General features: G+C 37.4%; 1 protein-coding gene across 1 annotated transcript in view; it reads right to left on the bottom strand.

The window, feature by feature from the left end:
• The window catches only part of LUZP2 (leucine zipper protein 2), a 211625-nt gene that overhangs the window by 109256 nt on the left and 80754 nt on the right, over positions 1–21615 (bottom strand). The window contains exons 2-4 of the mRNA XM_054201466.1: positions 6080–6197; positions 4537–4607; positions 1321–1402 (exon numbers count right to left, since the gene is read on the bottom strand). Coding sequence (XP_054057441.1) covers positions 1321–1402; positions 4537–4607; positions 6080–6197 — 271 coding nt within the window. The remainder of the gene's footprint in view (positions 1–1320; positions 1403–4536; positions 4608–6079; positions 6198–21615) is intronic.

The raw sequence follows: 21615 nt of genomic DNA, 5'->3' as shown, positions 1-21615 counted from the left end.
TTTTTTTTTCTGGATATATGCCGCCCTGGCTATTGAGAAAGACCCCAGAAATATGTTATTCTTTTCAATTCAATACGGCATTCGGTTTACTTCTTTTGTCCCCTCAAGAACAAAAAAAAGGATTTTTGTTCTCCAGACAAAATCACAAGTACCAAAAATCCGCTAAGTACATGTGGTGGGAGACACAAGCATAGGTAAAACAGTAGCTTTACCCTTCAGACTTATGAGTGACAAAGGGGGGAAAAAAAGTGTTTTCAAAAAAATCATGTTAATTGAAAGAAACCTGCAAAAGAAACACTGTAGTTCAAAATCTACATGGTTTCTAATGAGAAGGTAGCGCGTGAAACATGCACTCTCACATCTTGCTCACCAAGGGCATAAAGCCACTTACGAATCACATTCATACAAAAGGAGGCATTTGTAAATATTTGATAAATTTAGTAATTACTTTTAAACATTTATCTTGGAGGAACCCTTGTTTTGTAAGCCTGGAAGACAGTAAAATCTTATTAAAAAACCATCAGTAGTTATCCAATATGAAATTAAAAACAGATCTATAAGCCCTTATAGCAGCTTGTTTTCAAGTCCAGAGTTAGAATCACAGAACACTTGAGGTTTGACGGGACCTCTGGACATTTAGTCAAATTATGCTCAGTGATGTTTGTGTTATAGGAATATTACTAACCAACATAGGAAAAATTTCCTTTTTACATCTTAGAATTATACAGAAAACACAATCTACTTTTCTTTTTCCCTGCAATAGCAAAATGTGGCCATTTATGCCCCACAACATTACAGTGCTACACGAAAATCCAACCAATTGTACAATTTATCCAGAAACAGAATTTCATTATAGTACAAAATCTTAATGGGACTTAATACCTTCCTATAGTGCTAATTAGATCTACTATGGTCAGACACTCTTCTCCCTGTTTTGCTGAAAATCGGTAGTGGTTCCAAAAAAGTCAATGGATGTACGACAGTGTACATTGGTACAGATGAGACACGAGGCTCCATAAAGATAACTTCATCAGAGAAAGGAGTTGGGTCCAATTCTCCAGGCCCAAATCTCCAAAAGTATATACACACACCTAAATCCCACAGAAATTAGTGAAGTCGGGGAATTAGCACTTTTGAACGTACAAACCTTTTTCAGCTCCTTTCTTCTGAAGCTTGTAGAGTACTACCCACATACTTGAAATCCAAGCTTTTTACACGCAAAGTTATTTGACCTGATGACAAATTCTCAAGGCAGAAGGATTAAAAAAAAGAGAGAAGAAACAAACAAAAATAATGAAAGAGGGACAGGGAATCACTCACGGTAGCCTGCTGCTTTTCTGCTTTCTCAGCTGCCTCATTAAGCTGCTTTTGAAAGGCCTCCTGGAGAGATTTCATTTCTTCCCTGGTTTATTGAAAACACAGAACACAAACTTCATTACAAGTGTCCATTAAGAAATAATTCTTCAGATTCAAGAAAAGCCACCTTTAATTATTTAGCGTAACAAGCAGATGTACTGTGTCTATGAGTCTTGCTCATAAAATCATAATGACCCCATGAACCGTAGTGCCAATGCAAGACAAAAATTATCTGTGATGGAAATTGGCCACCTTTTACATCTACTGAATAGCCTGCTGTGCAAAACATCTGCCAGTGTATAATTTCTAGCAAAAACGATTGGCACCAAAAAAAGCGAGGAAAGCGGGCTACTGAACACGCACCGAAAAGGAACCATACTACTATCGATGAGAACTAGTTTATACCTGCTTTAAAATAAATAAATAAAGAATGCTCAGATAAAATTCAGCCTTCACCTAGCTCTTTCTAGAGACAAGCGACACAAAACCCAGTAGAAGATTCTGGCATACCGGAAAAAAACCAAGAGGATAATTGCTTGGACTGGCCTTTATTTGAATCAAAAAATCCCTTCGTATTACTGATGCAGGCAGAGAATTTCTCCAAATTGCGAGGACCGCAGCAGGCTGACATCCTCTGCAGGCCACCTACCCACAGCGTATGACATGCTTTGGGACTGTGGCAAATGAGAAGAGCTTTTTCTCTTCTAATTTCAGAGCAAAATTTCAAAGCTTTTTCAGGGCTGTTGCTTGCATGGATAAACCTGCACAGAAGACCAACACAGAACTGGGTTTACACACAGATAGTAATCGAGCCCAGCAAAAACTAAACTGGAACGGAAACCATCGAGTTCACACAAGAAGAGACCTTGTGGGCTGCTGCATCATCTTTCTTGTTAGCCGATAACTTTACTACTTTTAGCAATTTCAGCAACACTAGTACAGAACAGATTTAATTGAAACAGTGATTGAGCAGCATGAAACCAATGCACCATGAGCACAATAGAGCTGTCTTATCGTACAAACAGATGCCATCATTTCAAAGTGCTGATGGTGCACAGAAAGAACAAAACTTGAGGCATCATAGTAAGTGACCACGTTTTACTTGCCACTTGCTAAGTACTGAAGAATTCACATAAAAGGGATTTTAAAAAAATACCTAATTTGACGTCAGCGGAACTGTATCTACTTACACAAGCTGAAATTCTAGCACTCTAAACTTTACTTTATCATCCACCATTGCAGAGAATAATCAAAGCAGTGCTCACAGACCAAACAGCTCATGTTTGTCCAAAGGAAGAAGATCATAAGATTAATATTGGGATATATTTTCAATTTTGGTTCAGATACAATAGATTTAAGCAAAACACATTGTTCACTGTTCTTCTCCGACTCCAGATGAAATACAGCCTGAGGCTCTCGGCAAATAAACTGTGACCCTTCCTTAGTGAAATTCTATGAGGGAGATTCCCTGCCGCGTTCTGAACACCTTCTTACACTGAACTTCACCACCTCTCTGGAAGTGAAATCCAGTAAGCCTGTAAACAGCTGTCAAGTACCTGCAGTAGCTCCAAGGCATTTTCTTGGAGTATATTGTAAAAGCCTTTTATTTTCTGAAGGAGTGTGAGGGCTGCTCGGCGACATTGCACCGACCCAGGGTTTACCTCTGGGAAGGGCCGCTGTGCCATACACTCAATAGCTGAATCCCTTAGAAGCAAAAGTCAACATGTACTTTTGGGTGGACCTTGAGAGGCTTTAAGGGATGATTTAAGGAGGAGATTAGGAAGTAGTTGTTACTAGTAGTTTTACTACATACTTGTAGTATGTAGCAAAATTTTCCCTTAGCAGACTCAATTTTCCCATCTGCAACTAGATCTATTTACTACACAGTCTATTAATACTTCTAATCAATTAATCTCTCTATTTCATAAAAGCTGCACAACCATCAAACCACTACAAAAACGCATTCACGTCTGAAGGATGGGGTCCGTGACAAGGGCAGCTACGATGCCGAGACATATATCTTCAGTTGCACCCAGGCCATATCACATTAAACAGGACATTAGCTGAAGTCTTGCTTTCACCATTTAATAAATTTGTCTGGAACATCTGAAAGACTTCTACATATCTGACCCTTCTTTATCAAAGTAAGAATGAGAACTTCTATGAGTATTGTATTATGGATCTTATTTGTTGTGTATTGAAGAAGTGAAGGTCATTTTACCACAAGCCTTCTCTGTAGCAATGCAATTTCCTATGTACTTCTATTAGACACAGTATCAGCAATAAGACTGCCACGGGATTTAAGTATTGCATTTCTAACAATGAAAGAAGTGTGAACTTTACTGAGTCCTTCAGTAACTTTTATTCTAAGGAAAAAGATGAAGTAAAATTGCATTCATTACACAGTATTATTCCAGCGAAAGTGATCCCTGTATTAGTGACATTTTCTTGTTATTAAAACTGTTATTGATGTCGTTATTTGATGGTCTGCATTCCAAGAATTAAGAGAAGTAGAATGACGACGGTTACTTGTGACAAAGCACTTGGGGACTTGAGACTAAAGGACTAGGCTGGGAACTTGCATTCCCAGCCATGGAAACTCATTGTTTCTGAAGTGCGCAACGAGTTATCTGCAGTGAATACTTCTCCCTGCTCCTAACTGCCTTCCTCACAGATACCCGGTGCAAGTGTTACTACATTTGCACAATGACTAGTGATTTTGGGCGCCTACAGGCACAAATATTTAATTAAGAGGCCTGAATAAATATTTATATCATCATCTTTAAATGCAAAGATTGAGATACTTTAATAATTTAATTAACTAGGCATTATCACACACTAGTAATTTTCTAAAACTTCCGATTTTATTCTTTTTCATGATTATTCTTATTCATGATTAAACCTAAACCTTCCTGAGAAATCCCAAGTCTCTTTCTTTAGCAGATATCTCACTATAGCATTTTCATATATTTTCCTAATATATGTCCAATATCAGCAAATAAATCATTTGTTTCAAAAACTCCCCAAAAGAGCATCCCCTGCCCTTCCTTTACTGCTGTAATCAGCAGACTCTGGAATACAGTAGTGTTTATAGATTAAAGTAAAAGGAAAGGTGGAATTTCCTAGTCTGACAGTTATCAGTCTGGAAACGGAAAGAGAAGGGAGGAGTTGGGGTCTTACCTTTGCTTTTGGCCCAGTTCCAGAAGTTTCTGCACATCATTTTTGGCCGATGCTTCATCATTTTTCAAAGACTGATAGCAAAGGAAGAACTCTATTACCAAAGAGATCTTAAATATTATTCATCTGTGAAACGATTCATCTGGCCGTCTTTCATAAAACGCTCCCGGTGAATTACAGATATTACCCCTCGTGAGAAATGGAGGAACAGCCTGAGTTTTTTCTTTCACCATAACTCAGCACAGCTAACTGTACACAGCTGGTTTTTCTAATATTAAATGAGAGCTGATCAAATAAAATAAGTAGATTTAGAAACAATGAGATGACTAAAAGCATTAGGATTGTATGACAAAGATAAGGGTGTATATACAGAAGATAATACTACAGCTCTTTGCCTGTATCTGCCTCCCTGCAGTGTTGGGTCTGAACTACCTCCTAGGATAACTTTGCCGAGTGCTACCTTCAACTGTACTACCATAGGAAATCCCATTCTCAACAAGGAGAAGCACATTTCTCTAAAAAGTAAGAAGAAAAACCCCTACAATAATAAAGCACGGTAAAGCACTCAAAAAAAAAAGAAGTTTAATAGTTCATATTAATTAGAAACAGAGAAGTCTGGAATATAAAACAACGTGACATAAAAATATAATATAGCACAGTACTGATACACAGTACCAGTATTGCTCTGTGAACAGGTACAGGGATGCTACTCCTTATATCTTTCCCACCTACCTTACATCAACTTGAAGATAAAAACGCAATGTCAAAAAAATACTGTCCTTTAAAATGGCACAAAATACAGAGACAAATCTCAACGGATAATGAGTCTGAATGTTTTCACCAGACCAACAGACTGTATCTGGGAAAGACAGGCGTGCTTTTAAGTGAACACCTGGTGATTTCAGGACCTCAAATCCAGAGAAGGATTTTTAATCTGCTTTTCACTCTGAGGAGCTGATCTGACTCCAGAGTTAATCTGACTCTTGTCCTTCCAGCCTATCCATGACACCTCAAAACCTCCCAACTTAACTGCAGAGGTGTCTCAGCTCTAGCTGCAGGCTCATCCAGCACAATTTGTCACCTAAAATTGTAAAGTAATGCCCTGCAGTAAATCCAGTCAGACCACATAGACGGCATGTCAGGCAGCTAAAGTGAGCAGCTAAACTAGACTGAGTAGATGTAACTCATCATCAAAGATGCAACCTGCAACAGTAAAGGAGATCCTTTATAGTAGCTGACAGGACAAACGTCTGGTAACTCCACTAAAACAGCTTATCCCTTCCTTTTTTTGTTCTACTATGCTCTCTTTTCTTTTTTTTTTTTTTTTGTTTTGTTTTTAAGTGGACAAAGGGCCCAACTCGTTAGGATTACATTTTCCATTAAAAGCATTGGTTTTATGTTAAGTGCAAGGTCAACAAAATAATAATTATTCACATATTAAAAAAAACCCCACCACCCCATATTTTTTTGTAATAAATGGAATATGAATATGAAATATGAAAAAATCAAGGTGAATAATCCTACAGAAACCAAGACACAACCCAACCTGGAGGTTTACTTTAATTCCCTCAAGTTCTTTTGAAGTCTTCGACAGTTGACGAAGGATATTGCTTCTTTCCTTAAAGACTTCTTTCAGCTGTCTTTCCAGTTCTTCATAGCCCTGTCTAACACAGAAAATAAAAGCATGAGATCTTCTCAAAACATTCCTGAATGCACTCGAAAACAGTTTCGGTTCATACAAATTTTACTAATTCAAACATTCTTTACGGGTTCCTAATTGGAGTGTGGGAAGGCCCCCCTGTTCACCTGTATAACAATTTGAATTCTCCCAACATAGATAAATAGATGTTTTATCTGTCAAAAAGATGCGCTGCATCTGACTATACAAATTATCAGACTGAAACACTGTGAATGGTGTATTGTCTGTGATGAACAAGAGACAGAAAGGAGGTATTTAACATGAGTGACGGTACACAGTACGAGATTTTTCATGTTTTAAGAGATATTCACTGCAAGCAAACAAGCAAAACTTCGCAAGTATGAAGTTTTGCGACACCCAGTAATTTCAGGGAAGGATGATTCAGATCTATTTTAACTTTGTAAAATACATTTCATTCCACAATTTCCCCCATGCTTAAACCTCCTTACAGTATAAACTAGAACTGACAAATACGCTAAGAGGAATCAAACCTAATTATTAATTAATGGTAAGTCAAAATATATTCTATCTTTTTCAAAATGGTAATTTTTACTTGGAATGTAACTGTACATTTTAAAGTTTTTCTAAAATCCACACTGAAATAAATCCAACACGTATTGGTTTAGACTGAATGACATACTGATCCAGCTCTCCAACTCTGGTACCCCATTCCAGAAAAAAAGCAAACACTGCAGTTAATTCTAAACCAAAACACTTTTACATTTAGAATTGTCTTCTATTTCTTCTTTTGAGGAAGACTCAAGCATCCATTCCTTCTACAACTTAATTTTATTTTTTTCCTCCTTGCTGTATCTCTGGTTCTAAGGAAGGCCGGGGGGAGGGAGGGGCGGATGACCTCAACTCTGCAACACATCAGTACTATTTTATTATCATATCCAAGACCTTGAAGTTAATGCTCCTTTAATGGATTTTGAATACCCACTTCAGCAAAGAAACTCGATAAAGCAAATTAAATACGTTATCTATTATCAGTCCTATCTGTTTTAGGAATAGACAGCTCACAAAATAGGACAGATTTATGAAAAAAGAAAATTATTCCATATTAAACAATACTTTGGATACCTATGGGAGATGAAAGTGAATAAAACTTCTCTTTCATCAACACAAGACTTTAGGCAAAGAATTTTAACTTTATATTGAAGTTTCAGCAATAATTCTATTCAGCTTTGACAGAATGTTGCAAATTAAAAAGGACAGAGTTCTTTGAGTTTCTATCTCTGACGAAATACAAAACATCTCTAATTCCTGCTTGCCGCTGCAAAATAAGAACTAATATGTTATGGTCTGCAACACAGCACCCTACACTTTCAGTGAAGGTCTTCAGCACAATTGCTACGTCAACTGTTTCATTTTACAGGAGAAGTTCTCTTTTAGAGGAAAGTTGAAAAGGAAAAGAGGAGGGAGATTCATCCCCTCAATACCAAAAATGTAAAGTTTTCCCAGGGTAGTTCAATCAAAACTACAGTCTTTCTAATGCATTGCGTAGCTGATAAATAAAAAGATCGTCTCTCAGTAAAATATTTTATTATCTTTATAAACTTTACTTTTTCTTCCAATTTGTGGATGAACTTTATTTCAGGAACCTGTGGTTTCAAACCATTTCAATTATGTTCATCCACCAGAGGAAAGGGAAAGCTGCAGATCTAGTGGGGGAACAAGAAGACACGGGGTGAAGTCAGTGCAAGGAGAGAACGCCAGGACTCAGCTATGCATACCTACTGGTAACTAAACAGCACTGAGTAATCTGGTTATCCTCGATACAGATAACTAATGTTATAAAAAACACATTATCTCAAATACAGGTCATGTAGTCAAACTCATCATGGGTCTACAAGAAAATCCACACGCCAAGATTTAACCTTCCTGAATGTAGGTTCAAATTCTTCAATCAAACTGAATGAAAGAACCTACTGTTATATTAATTCAATCTAGCCAGTGCTAGAATACCTGACAAATATTAGCATTCTGGCTGTTACACGTAATGTAAATAAAATCTCCTGCATTTAAGTTTTAGATAGAAACACCTATAGTTTTCTTGTTACCACTCCAGCTATGTGTGATTTTAATGAAGGTATACATCATTGTGAAAGAGCTGGCTCACCTCAGCAACAACAGTACGTGTAATCAGCCTGACAAGCTTCAGAGAATACTCCCGTTTTAATTTGCTGATGAACAGGGGTCAAGGAGGAATTTCCTCCCGCGCAAGTAATCAGGTAGTTTCAATAAGGTCAACACTTCCATTCCCCTTTCGGCATCACAAAAAGTGTGTTAGACTTAATGGTCTCTTTTGCCACTGAAATGTCGTGCTTCTGTTTAAAGTTAAACCCTGAATTCTAAAAAAAAATAAAAATAAAAAATACCTACAAGCGGTAACACTGGTTTAACGATCACTTTAAAGAAACACCACCACCCCTAATTCCAGTTTAGCTTGAGCATTTAAAGGCCATCTGTCCCAAGCAGACAATTATGCTGCCCCATGGGCATTCAGTCGGCACAGATTTCACTCTCTTGTCTTGTAAATACTCATATCTGCCCATTTGCATAAACTAAGGCATCTCCTGAATTTTTAAATTTAATTTAATACAACCTATGCATGCCCTTACATTTTCCTTCATATTACATTTTATGACACACTGGGCAGGGAGGAGACAAAAAGCCAACAACAAACTTAACAGAGAGTCACAAAACAAGCCATACCCTCAGAATTGTTAGAACTTAAAAAAAATGAAAGAAGAGTGAAGATACAAGACATAGCTATGAGATTTATTAACTGTTAGGTCCTCAAAGTTTTCCTCCTGGACAGCATTATCTCTGATAACAAGCCTTGACTCTCAGCATTATCTCCAAGCACAATGCCCAAGTATTTGAAGACAGTAAAATTCAACTCAAATTTGTTCAACCGTGTGGCAGCCAAAACAACCCTTGGATCCGCCCATCTATTTTGGTCACCTCAATTTCTACATTGCCAACTTGTGTTGTTTAGACTAACAAAGTGCAATTCAAGTGCAAAAAAGGTAAATTTGTACATGCATTGGTCTAACCATGAATCATGTAGATTGTTGAAGTTAGTATTTTTCTACAAAACCGAATATACATTCATTTTTACACTCCTTTAGTATTAACAGGAGTCTCAGGATTGGGTTTAAGGAAAGATCCATGATCAACTGGTTTTCTTATTCTACCTTTCTTGAATTCTAAATAACATAATTTTAGTCTCTCACATATTTGATAAGCACTGTCTGGAAGGTGTCACAGACGTACATACAATATAAATGTACGCGTGGATGGGAAGGCCATCCTAGAAAAAGTCAAGTCACTTTTCCACATCAGCACACCCATACTCAACAGCTGTGCTATTATATGAAAAGCATAATGTTTTTTCTGAAGCTAATGTTTGATTTAAAAAAAAAAAAATATTTCCACCATGATATAGTAACATTTCTTTCATATTTGAAAACCCATAAATCACAAAATATACGATCACAAATACAGAATTTTGTCCTGATGAATATCAACAAACTCCGCTGAATTCGATTAGCTAACAAGAAGATTATTTGTCTAATTAAGAAAAAACTGCAACACAAAGCAATTGGACCAGATATCAACAAGACTTAATTGGTGTAATTCCTCTGAATTCAGAGAAGATTTAAGTTGAAAGAACACCTAATCTTGATCTAGGAACCCAAATGAAACATATGGCCCTTTAAGAAGGATGGCATCATCCCTCACCATGGGGGAGAAAGCAAGAGAAGGAACTTTAGTAGAAAAACAGTGAGATATTAAACTCAACAATAAATTAGGTGGGTGTGGAGAGAGAGTGGATTTTTGCAGCCAGAACAATTTGCTTATGCTGAACTCGGATGCCAGTTTTGTACTGCAGGACAATTCGGGCAGAAGTTGAGTGGGTCAACACGATGGGCCACCACTGCATCACCCTGCAATAAACACCGCGAAGTCCCAGTGACTTCCGATCCTCAGGAGCTGTCAGGGTTCCCTACTCGTTTTGCAGTGTAATTATATGTGGCCGAAATATGTTAAACCCATCCCTAGGACACTTCACTATGTAATTATACACAGATTAGATCTGTTCCCTGAATATTAGGTTACACCAGTTACACCACTCTGCAAAATAAAGCGACATTACCAGCACATCCACCTGGGACCGAAATGAATACACACCATTTTAGCACATGAATGCTTTTACAAATGTTCATTATGAAACAGAACAATTTAGCAATACTCTGCACGTTAAGGTCATCTGTAGTACTCTAATTGCAAGTTGTTTCCCTTCTACCATCAGGCTATTGATGTAGTGTCAGTGTAAATTCCAACACCATTTGCTTTCAGGGAATGATATTCACTTATAGTTTCAAGCTTAGTCAGCTGTTTTGACTCTTCTGTTACTCTTACCGACATGATTTAATAGATTATAGTAAACATTTCAGCAGGTTCTAATTTTCAGTATGCAACGGAGACAAATTCCTAATAACTAGAAAGACTTGCGCCCCCGAGATCACTCTACCTCTGACTGTTATTTCTTTAAATATTAGAAGTTAGGCTTTTAGTCTTCAAAATAAGGATCGAGTTTATTTCTCACTGAATAATATGTACTATGTCAGGACAAAGTAAAATTGATTTGGTTTTCCCACTAGGTTTACAAAGCCTGTCTTTGAAATAAAACTTTTATAAAGATTTCAATTATTTACGGTACATAAATGTCCCTGACTGAAAAAAAAAGCCCAACCCTTAAAACAAAAGAGAAAATTGAAATGCAGTCTGCGGTTTAAGACAAACTTAGGTGTCTCTTTCAGCAAATCTGTTGTCAGTTATATTCTTTAAGCCACTCTAAAAAACTTTACTGCTCTAATTGAAATTAATAGTTTAGGGCATTCTACTGTAAATTCTAAGAAAATTAGGTGAGACGATGAGAAGGACACAGCCTCATGGATTTGGCTATTTTTTGAAAGCAGCAACAGCTAAGAAAAGAGTATACTGCACACCTTCCTTTTCGTGCATCATAAACTGCACACACCGCTTAGGGAGCACACTCGCGGAGTTCACGACGGCCTCGTGTTTCTAAAGCAATCTTTTGAAGATATTCTTGGTGGCAGATGTGAACACACGCACGCGGTTTATATTCAACGTGAGAAAAAGATTCATCACAATTCCAAATCAACACATCTGGAAGTTGAGGATAAAATCTCTAAAATTGTAAAATAAGTAAGCGGGAGGGAAATAAATTATGATAACAGAGCATTTTAATGCTGCTTTTTCTCTCTTTCTAAATAGTCGCATTTTTTAACCTAGAAATTCAGTGGGAAGGAAGCAATTTATTAATGTTCAAACAGAATGATCAGGTTATCTAAATAGAGTATGCAATATATAAAATATATAATTATAGCGTGTGTGTATGTAATGTACTACAATAGTGTCCAACCTGAGTTTCAGCTACCTATACCTGATTTCAGTGAATTCTGAATTAACAGCTATATTTCAAAAAAAAATAAAAAATCATATAAGCATTAAGTTGATCAGCAGATAAGCTCTTGCTGCAATCCAGCCTTTGTCAGATACAACCGTTCTCCATACCCATTATATGCTTTGTAATTGGGCATTATCTAAACTCTGTGTTTCAGACTGAGGGGGGCTAGGGAGGAAGAAAAATTAACAAAAAACTTGGGAATTTAGGGTGAGACAATGAAAGCTTTTATTTACCTGACCTTCATAACTTGTGCAAAATATTTGGTTGGAATGTTTCCACCCTATCTACTGAGAATAATATATGATTTCCTGGACCAGGCTTCATTTATTAACAGTTCAAATATAAATCACGTTGTCAGTACATGTGTGACTATAGCAGGTGATGACGGCTTAAGTAGACTTCTGTGATCAACCTATTCTAACTTCAATAGCCCACAAAATAGTAGCAGCACTGGTGCATTTTATTTGGTTTCTACATAGCTAGCAGCTAAAAAATCAGGCCCTTCGCATCTATTTCCTCTTGTTTTTTAATGCACTCATCGTAAACAAACCAAAACAATCTAGCATCTTTTTGGCAGACTCTTGGCTGTGTAGAATCAATGACTCATCCGGGAAAAGATGCAACTGTCAGTTCCCATCAATGAGTAAAGGAGCCAAAGGAGATTTCTGAGAACTTGAAGCTGGCTTAGATACCTGGCCCCAGGAAATGAAAGAGCAAGTTGAATCATCACGTATAATGTGATATTGAAAATAACAAGCCAAAGAAAAATCCCAACTTGTATTCATCCACTGGAAAGTGCACAGGCCTCAAAAGCAGGGAGTTCACCCCGTGAGGAAGGATTGTACAAAATCCTGTGACTGACACCACAGTAAAATAACTCCTCCCAAACATACAGATAAGCGTGTTGAGCCCTTCTTCTTCTTCAAGCTATCATTCAGTAGACACTTTACCTAGGACAATGAATCCTTCCTGGATTTATACAGCAATAATATGGGACAGACATCTTCGGAAAAGGAAGTTATTAAACTCTTTACAACTATTCAAACATAGCCTGCATAAATATGGACTTGTCCTCTGTATGTAGAATTCACTTTTCACGTCGGTTCTGCAGGATTTAGTCTGTAATAGGAAATCCATTCACATCAAACCCATTCTTTTTCCGATAGCTAACATTACCCTTTTCAGTTCTGGTATTCTTCATCATTTATGTCCATAATACTGCCTTTGGTCTGATTTTATACTGCACATCTAAAACTTTTCACTATGACCTCAATTATATTACCCTTAAATACAGTGCTGTTACACTAGTCTCCTCCAATAACCATGTTTTTCCAACATCTCTTACAACACAGTCAGGTTAACATGTCTGTCTCACCTAGTTGTATAACTTAATCTCGTAGTCGTTTTAGCATTTTACATTTAATTCTGCTCTTTAATAAAAAAAGACCCTACCAACATCATGACACCTTATAGGAAATTTCACTCTCTCTTTCTAAGATGTTATCTCAGTTGATAAAAAAATTGAAATATTTCTACTTTATCTGACAAAACTGTCCATGGGTATCCTCTGAAAGTCTATTTCACTGTTTAATAACTTGGTTTAGCAAAGTTCACTGATCAGCTATAATCAAGTTTTAGAAATGAAACTTGCAAAACCTGTTTTTTTTTTATTAACGCAGAGGCAACAAGATGAGAAATTAGTCCCAGATCATTTGATTCTATATACATAACCATGCACACACACACACACAATGTATACATATATGAACGTACACAGGAGACATATAGACCTAGGCCTAACGCTTTTCTAGGCAGAGACGTTTTTAAATTCAAACTGGAACCCTATAATCATGCTAAGAACATGCGTAGTGAGGTCAGCTGGCAGTATAATCTAGATTTGTCAAGTCCACTCAACATTTCTGCTGGCTGTGGAGGGGCAAACAACACAGTATAAGGTTAGCTAGTTAAATTAACTCCTCCTACTCTATTTTTAAAAATAAATGTGACTTGTCTTAATGATAAGCTACCTACTTTGTGTCATGTGGCACTTCTCAAAATCTACTAAATTAGATTTACTGCATTAATAAACCTTAACATTATTTTTTTTTTAAATACTAGTAAATAATTTTTCAAATTAGCATCTTAAGAAGTAAGGATAAAGATCATATTGGTAGTTAAGGGACTCATATGATTGACTAACCCTTCATTTACCACCAAGGACCTAAATTCCTCACCAACTGCTACCCAGCACCACAAGCACCTAAACATCTTCCGTGTTACTAGAAATTAAATCCTGACACTGATGAATTACTCAGAGACAGCAAGAAAAGAACAAAGAGGCCCCGAGTCCATGGTTTGGTGACCAAGCACGGATCTGGTTTATGGACAATGCAAGTTAAGTGCTGATCTTGTGTGTATTTATTAGGGCAGTGAGAAAAGCCAAAGCAAGGAGCAGTGTGAAAATTAGTATTCTCCTGCACTTATGGAGACCTGGGAGGGCACAGAACTTATATTGATAATGTAACCTGTAATAAGAAAGTAGTCGGGATTTCTGCTAAGAGAATCTAAAGTCCCTTCGCTGAAGTGAACACTACAAAGATTCCCAAACAAGGCAGCCCAGACTGGCTGCCTCTGCATTCCTCCAACACCGAGGGCAGCCCATTTACACAGCTGATTCACAAAAGTTAACTCCAGCCTGACAGGGCCTAATCCCCTTATATTCCGTGATATTTGAAGGAAAATCACCACCCCTTCAGGCTGGGAACACAGCGACTCGGGACTGAATCGCTCTCTAGCAAGATTGGTCTCTCCCACCGACTGTAGGGGAAGCCTAGCGATGAGCATCATCCGGCTAATGCTTTCCGGGAAAGACTCAAGACGGAACAAAACTGCGGAATAGAACAACTGAATTCAGCCGGTACGGTAGTAATTGCATAAATACCCAGATCGCAACAGTAAACCAGCGAACGCGGGCTGTTGTACTGGGGGTGGAGGAGGGATCCTGATAAAGACCGCCAGGCTGCCCGCTCACACCGGGGCTGCCGACGCCGGCTCGCCCACCTCCAGCAGCCTCCGCCGCCAAAGCCCGCTGACTTGGTAGAAAGGCGTCACCTTTAAACATAACTTTAGTTCCAGATTTCCCAAATCCTTATTTAAGAACTCAGAGAGGATGTACCTGCACTGCCATTTCTAGTCCATCTGTCTCACAGGTTTGAGAGAGCAGGCATTAGACAAAATAATTGGGTTACTAGCAGCAGATATATAAATATATGTTTAAAATTAGTAAGGAAATTTCTTTCTTACAATTTAAAAGCATAATAAAATATGGTTATACAAAATATGATTATATTAGGCTTATCTTGCAGCAACAAATTTCCCAACTTTTTTCCCAAATGTTCCCGATTTCCAATTTTATTTATTTATTTTTCCAGTTTTCAGATATTTGCTGTTGCATCCTAACTTCTACATTAGTTCTGCTCAAACATGAAGAAAACAGTCTGTTCAGTATAATTCTTCCTCTCTTCTCTCACATGCTCTGGTGTTAATGAGATTCAACCCAGATCATTACAAAAAATAAATACTAATATTTTTCAGCTGAAAAATAGCTCCAGACAAATTGTTCCAGGCATTCATACATAAATTCAATTCAATAATTTCAATTTATTGAATATTCTATTGTCTTCTCCTGCTGAGACCTTACTGTTCTCTGCTGTACAGTTCATAATGTTGCAGCCCTTTAAGTCTCACAACGGCTCAAAGCCTTGGAACTTCTGCCACCACCTCTGGGAGGTATTTCCACAGTCTAATAAAATCAGAATATTACCAAAAAAAAAAAAAAAAAAAAGAAATTTCTTAACTTTCAGCCTATATTTTCCCTTTTTTTCCCCTGAATTGTGGAAACTCTTGCCAACAAGTCTATCGCATCCGATTTTACTGTCTCCTTTTTCTCCTTCATGGTGCTATGAATTGAAATATGCTAGGCACGTAAAGAGTAAGGGCAACCTCATGGTTGGAAAGGCATCAAATGTAAACAACTTATTTTCTTATTGTGTTTTACAGGCAAGTCATATGGCTAGGTTAATACTTAGCTTTTTGTTTATGCGCTTTGACGTCTGAGATTAAGGAATATCACCGGTACCAGAGTCCTATCTGCTACTGAACCCGGCTGACTCAGAATGACTGAGCGTCTTCAGTTATAATCAGAGAACGGTAGGTCTGCATATCTTTTGCTTTGCGGGTGAATATTTCTTAATTTTCGTCCAATTCTCAAATCAATTGGGACATCTCACTCTAAAATATGACTTTAATATGTCAGTACGTCACCAAGCCAAATCATTATTACCACAAGATATTAATTAAATAATTGCATATTGATTATGCGATTCCCAAATGATAGGGTGTAAAGCGTGCTGCATTTTGGATGTCCCACAGCTGTAAAAAGAAAGAATTAAAAAAAAAAAAAAATCATCAAAAGCATGAGGTGAACTTGTCACATAATTGATGCTACAAAATTAGCAGGATAAAATAAAGGATGAAACTAGCACACATATTATCTCACATTGTTGACAAAACCCCAAAAGAGGCATCATAGCACACCACGGAGCCCAAGATCTTCTGAGGGACTGTCCCATAGTACCTGGCAGTACTGACTAGCTTAGAGCGGTAGCAGAGCAAGCACCTGTCTGTCTGGAAAAAAAAAACAATATCGAAAACCTGATAAAAATAACTTTTTCTTTCTGTATAGAAACGGTTACAAAAGCCACATAATATAAGAAATAGACAAAAGTTCCTACCCTGGCTCCAGGACACAAGTAGAATATTTGTCAGTTTTATAGTTGACCTTTCTCACGTCGCACCCTTGGACTTACAATATTAAAGCCTCATCCAGGGGACCACTAGAATCTGTCTCAGACACCTGATAAACTTTTCAAAACTATCTGGGAGGCAGCTTGCCTGCAGTAAACCTCTACTTTTTCTTTTTAAAATCCATCGCTAGATAATTATGCAAAAGAAAAATCCTGCTAATCCCTTCAAAAGACTACTTTTGAAAAGGAACACAGTAGGAATACTCTAGTCTACCTAGTAGAAGGATTTCTAGATACTTGTTTTACCCAATCTGGCACAAAATGGGAAAACTGAAACCCAAGCTCCTTATAATGCGTAAGTCACTGCTCAGCAATTCTTTTGGCAGGTCTGTCCTTGCACCTGCTCTTCACCCCTTTATAGCGACATTACAACCGTAAGCACAACAGACAGAAACAATTGTATAGTTCATTTTCTGCCAGAAAGGACAACTTTGAACAATTTACCATTAAATTGTATCAAACCACCTTTAACTTCATTCACTCCACTGCGAAAACAGGTTATCTGAAGATATTATTATCCTGTGCTTGTACAAAACACAGGACCATGCATGTTGCAAGTCATTTCTTCAGGATCTTTAATATATTAAAAATAATTGAACTAATTCTTTGTTACTTTTGTTTTGCTTGTATTGGCACAACGATGATGCTGTTACACCAACACATGCAGAATGTCTTTTTCAATTCTGATTATTAACTTATAAAAATTATTCTCCACATCTTGATCTTTGTCCTCACTAAACTTCAAACACTTGCTTAAAATACTCATAAAGACTAATTACAGATAAGTGCTGTTCTAGATAAAAATCCATGTTCTTATAAGCTGTACTTCATGGAGGCCCCTAGTCTATTGAGAACAACTGAATTTGGGTTTTTTGCTACTATATTAGACATTTTTCTTGAATTTTACAGATATTCTGAATTTCTCTTTTAAATACAATTAAATAGCAGACCCAAAATACATTACTTGTTAGGGTCATATGTTGGCCAACCAACCAAAACTGTTATCTTGACTTTAGTCATGACGTCACTTCATTTGTGTTTCTCAATGTGATATGATCATCAGGTAAAAAAGAAAGTAAAGAGAAAAGACAGGTAAACTGAAGAGAAAAATACAGCTGTATCTGCTAAGGATCAAGGTGTGGTCCCGTAGGAGTGAAAATGGATTGTAGAAAGACAGAAACAAAGGAAAAGTCACCGAGTGGAAAAGAAGATATAGAAGCAGTGGAAAATAAATATGAAGTTCTGAAGAGCAAACTGAAATTGAAATGACAGTCAGAAATATCTCAAGAGCTCAAAAGAATTGTCAAGTCCTACGTAAGCAACGAAGAGGCCTAAATAAAGAACTTGAGGTCCACTGCTGTGTCTCTGACTCCTTAACAACAAAATACTGCTTTCAGCATAATTTACACCAGGGAAACTTGGAGTAATAAAATGTAAAATGACTAGTGAATACAAATTATGAGGAAGAGACAAGTACCTGGGGAGCAAGAGAATGGCAATTTCAAAAAGATGTTAACTTCTGAAACATTAAAGAGAGTGAATGGATTAAAACTAGAGATGGGTCGATTCAGACTAGACGTTAGGGAGACGTTCTTCACCATGAGGGTGGTGAGACACTGGAACAGGTTGCCCAGAGAGGTGGTGGAAGCCCCATCCCTGGAAGTTCTTAAGGCCAGGCTGGAGTGGGCTCTGAGCAACCTGATCTAGTGGGACGTGTCCCTGCCCAGGGCAGGGGGGTTGGAACTAGGTGATCTTTAATGTCCCTTCCAACCCTAACAATTCTATGATTCTATAAATGCTGATAACGAAAAAACCAAACCAAACCAAACCAAAAGAAAATTAGGTAGAATTTAAAGATTTGCAAATTTGCAATTTACAAATTTGTATAAGAGAGATTAGTCCTCTCAAATTCAACCACAGAAAGTTATCCAGAAATAGCTGTATGCAGAAATCATTGCAGTATATCACAACATCCATCTACTTTGTGGCTCTCCTTTCAACAGATGATATGCAGAGCTATGTATATTATTTCAACACTTCTTTATCCTGTGAAATGCTTCTTTCTTTTTCCCCCCAAAATGTATCGAAAGTAAAGTTTAAAAAAAAAAAAGTGAAAGAAGTGATACATAGTAAGTTAAGTAACATCTGCCATTCCCATTGGACCAATACCTAAAGCCATATTGATTTTTCTCTTTATTAAGTCTGTATGAAGACAGTCTTCATACAATTAAGCTTAATGAAATGTAATTGTCTAAAAAAGCCTGCCTGGGATATTTATAGCTTGACAATTCATGAGTAATATATCTAAAAAAACAGAATAGTGTGTGAACGGGTAGACTCCAATGGACAACACAATAGAATAAATCAGCAAAACGGGCATGCTTCACTTGTTTACACCAGGTTTATTTATATTTTTTCTTCTAAGACAAATTTGTATTTCCTAAAACTTGGATATAAATTTTTATGTTTATAATAGACATTTTAGCTTAGTAGGAATTACATTTATTAATCACCTTGTCGTCCATCCATTCTGAAACTTATCTTACTAGCGTGTAGGACTTTGGTGAGATTTGGATCAATTCTGGATGAAATCTTTGGTGGTTTTCACTTAACATTTTTATTTCAGAAAACCCTTCAGGTCTATGACAAAACATTCAGGCAATTTACTCCCTTCTTTCCATCAGCGTTCCCACTGTGTTTACTTGCCCAGTGCCTAAAGCGCTTCATAACCAGAAATCTTTTTGTTGGATTTTCATCTATCATTTTAATATCTAAATGATCCAGAATATGACCAGGTCGTTTTTTTCATTGGAGTAAACATCGTTAGTGAACAGCCAAGAATGCCATGAGAGGAGAAGGAACACCGGGTAATGAGACACTGCTACCCTCAACTTATTAAGTGGACTAAACAAGGGACCAACTGTCAGGACAAGCTTCACACAGCCACACCTACACCCCGACCGGCACAGTCGCGCCTCGGGGAAGCACAGCGCTTTCTCCAAAGGCTCTCAGAGTTGTGCTGTTGGGTGGCAGACGGGCACCAAGGCATGGTTGTTCTCCCCTTCCTTTTTACATTGCCTCCCCCCAATCTCTGCTGCTGGGTGGTTTTATGACCAGGTGTCAGCACAAGCCTACAAGCAAATCATCCCTCGATGATACCGTGGGTATACCTTCCAGCAGGTTCAGGTATTATTCTGCTGATACTTGTCGATCGACAGACCATGCCAAGGCTCAGTTCTTGTTTGTGTGATCCTGTTTGCCAGGGCTCACTACACTCACTCAACTCTTGATCAAGACAAGGTCATTGTGCTCCTGTGACAAGGAGGAAGGAAAAACTAAAGACATACCACAGGGTATGTCTTTGATCAGACACTAATTCCACAGCAGCTTCATCTTTAAATGACTCAGAACTGTGGAAAAATACCACTAAATTTACAACTTTTCTGTTTCCTTTTTAGAGACTCTGTGGGAACTAAAGATACTTGAGAGATTTTTCAAAGGTCAAAGCATAGTTTATGAAAGAAAGCATTATCAAGTGCAAATAGACATGTTCCTATCCCTTCCCACTATAATCTTTTTAATTCATTGAAAATACTTATTTTCTGAATACATCATAATGACAATTACACGAGGAGGGAAGAAGCAGCTAAATTTACCACACACAGCAAGCAAATCAAGCGGTAAAGAACAATATTCTTATCAAGTTTCATGCAAATTTGTGTTTGCTGTTGAGAAAATCCTTCTGGATTGCTGAAATGCAGCTATGTTAATAAGCAGATATAAAAAGCAAGCGCTGAACACAAATACCCATCTCACTTCCTACAGACTTTCCTTTTCTCAGATGCTCGCTCTTCCCTCAGCATATGCCTCCATCAGCAGCCAGCGCCTGGTATGTCTTGTAGATGGAACAAAATGTACCTAACTTGGCTCCAAAGTTTTTATTTTCACCAGGTTCCCAACCATGTAAGCACTTCTTCAGCTGCATCAAGAACTATGGGAACTAAACCTGCTCAGAGAATATCTAATTGACATAGAGCAGCTGTGACCACACGATCGTTTTTCCCTCTCATTCCATACCTGCTTCGACTGATGTTTCCATTGCAGATTCAATGGAAGAAAATGCTACATACCTAACTTCATCAATACACTTTGTGAAATCAGAAGGGTTTTTTTCCAAGAATGGTACATGAACACAACTGAAATTCACCATATATGCAAACCAAGGAGGATGTTTCAGTATATTGGGTATCATTTCAGTCCTTACAGAAAAAGAGCTTCTGTCACCCTGTATTCAGCCCATTTTTATTCGATCAGAGCTGAGCCAGACATAACTTCATGAAATTGTCAATAGTTGTAATTTTTCTTAGCATGACTGTCACACATTTTTCTAAGTTTTGCGTTGTCTTTTGTGATCCTCACTCACTCGGGCGATCTCCAAAACAACTCTATAAAAATTGGAAAGAACAGGCTGTAGCACTGCTATTGCAATGCTGTGATCACGTAAATTTATACAACTCCTGCTGGAAAGATTTCCCAGATTATCTGCACACTAATACATGCATGCTATCCAACTTCCAGTCTACAAATAATACTGCATTATTTAAATTTTCCTAAATGTCCAAATATCAGATTTTATCATTTTATTCCGATTTTCACCCAAAAAATTAATATAATAAAAAGTAGAGTTCCGTTCAAAAACTGTTCAGGAATTAAACTAAAATTTGAACAACTCTAGATACAACTTAAAAATAATCCTAATTCATTACCCAAGATAAATGAAGATAATGGAAATATCTAAGAGAGCTAGTCTGCATATATTCTCATCTCTCTGAAAGCTGTTCCTCCTGTGCAGTAGCTGTGCAAGGATTTACCTACATTACGAAAAAAGGTTAAGGTCAAACTGCACTTAAATATCTCACAACAGTTAAGTAACTTAAATAACTCACATCGCTTAGTTTGAACCTATACTCAACTTCTCTCTGATCATCTTGAGGGAGCTAAAAGTTTTAATCACT

Source organism: Rissa tridactyla, chromosome 4, assembly GCF_028500815.1.
Source record: "Rissa tridactyla isolate bRisTri1 chromosome 4, bRisTri1.patW.cur.20221130, whole genome shotgun sequence".
Taxonomy (NCBI): Eukaryota; Metazoa; Chordata; class Aves; order Charadriiformes; family Laridae; genus Rissa; species Rissa tridactyla.
The sequence above is the reverse complement of the archived record's forward strand: the minus strand, read 5'-3'. Positions and strand labels throughout refer to the sequence as shown.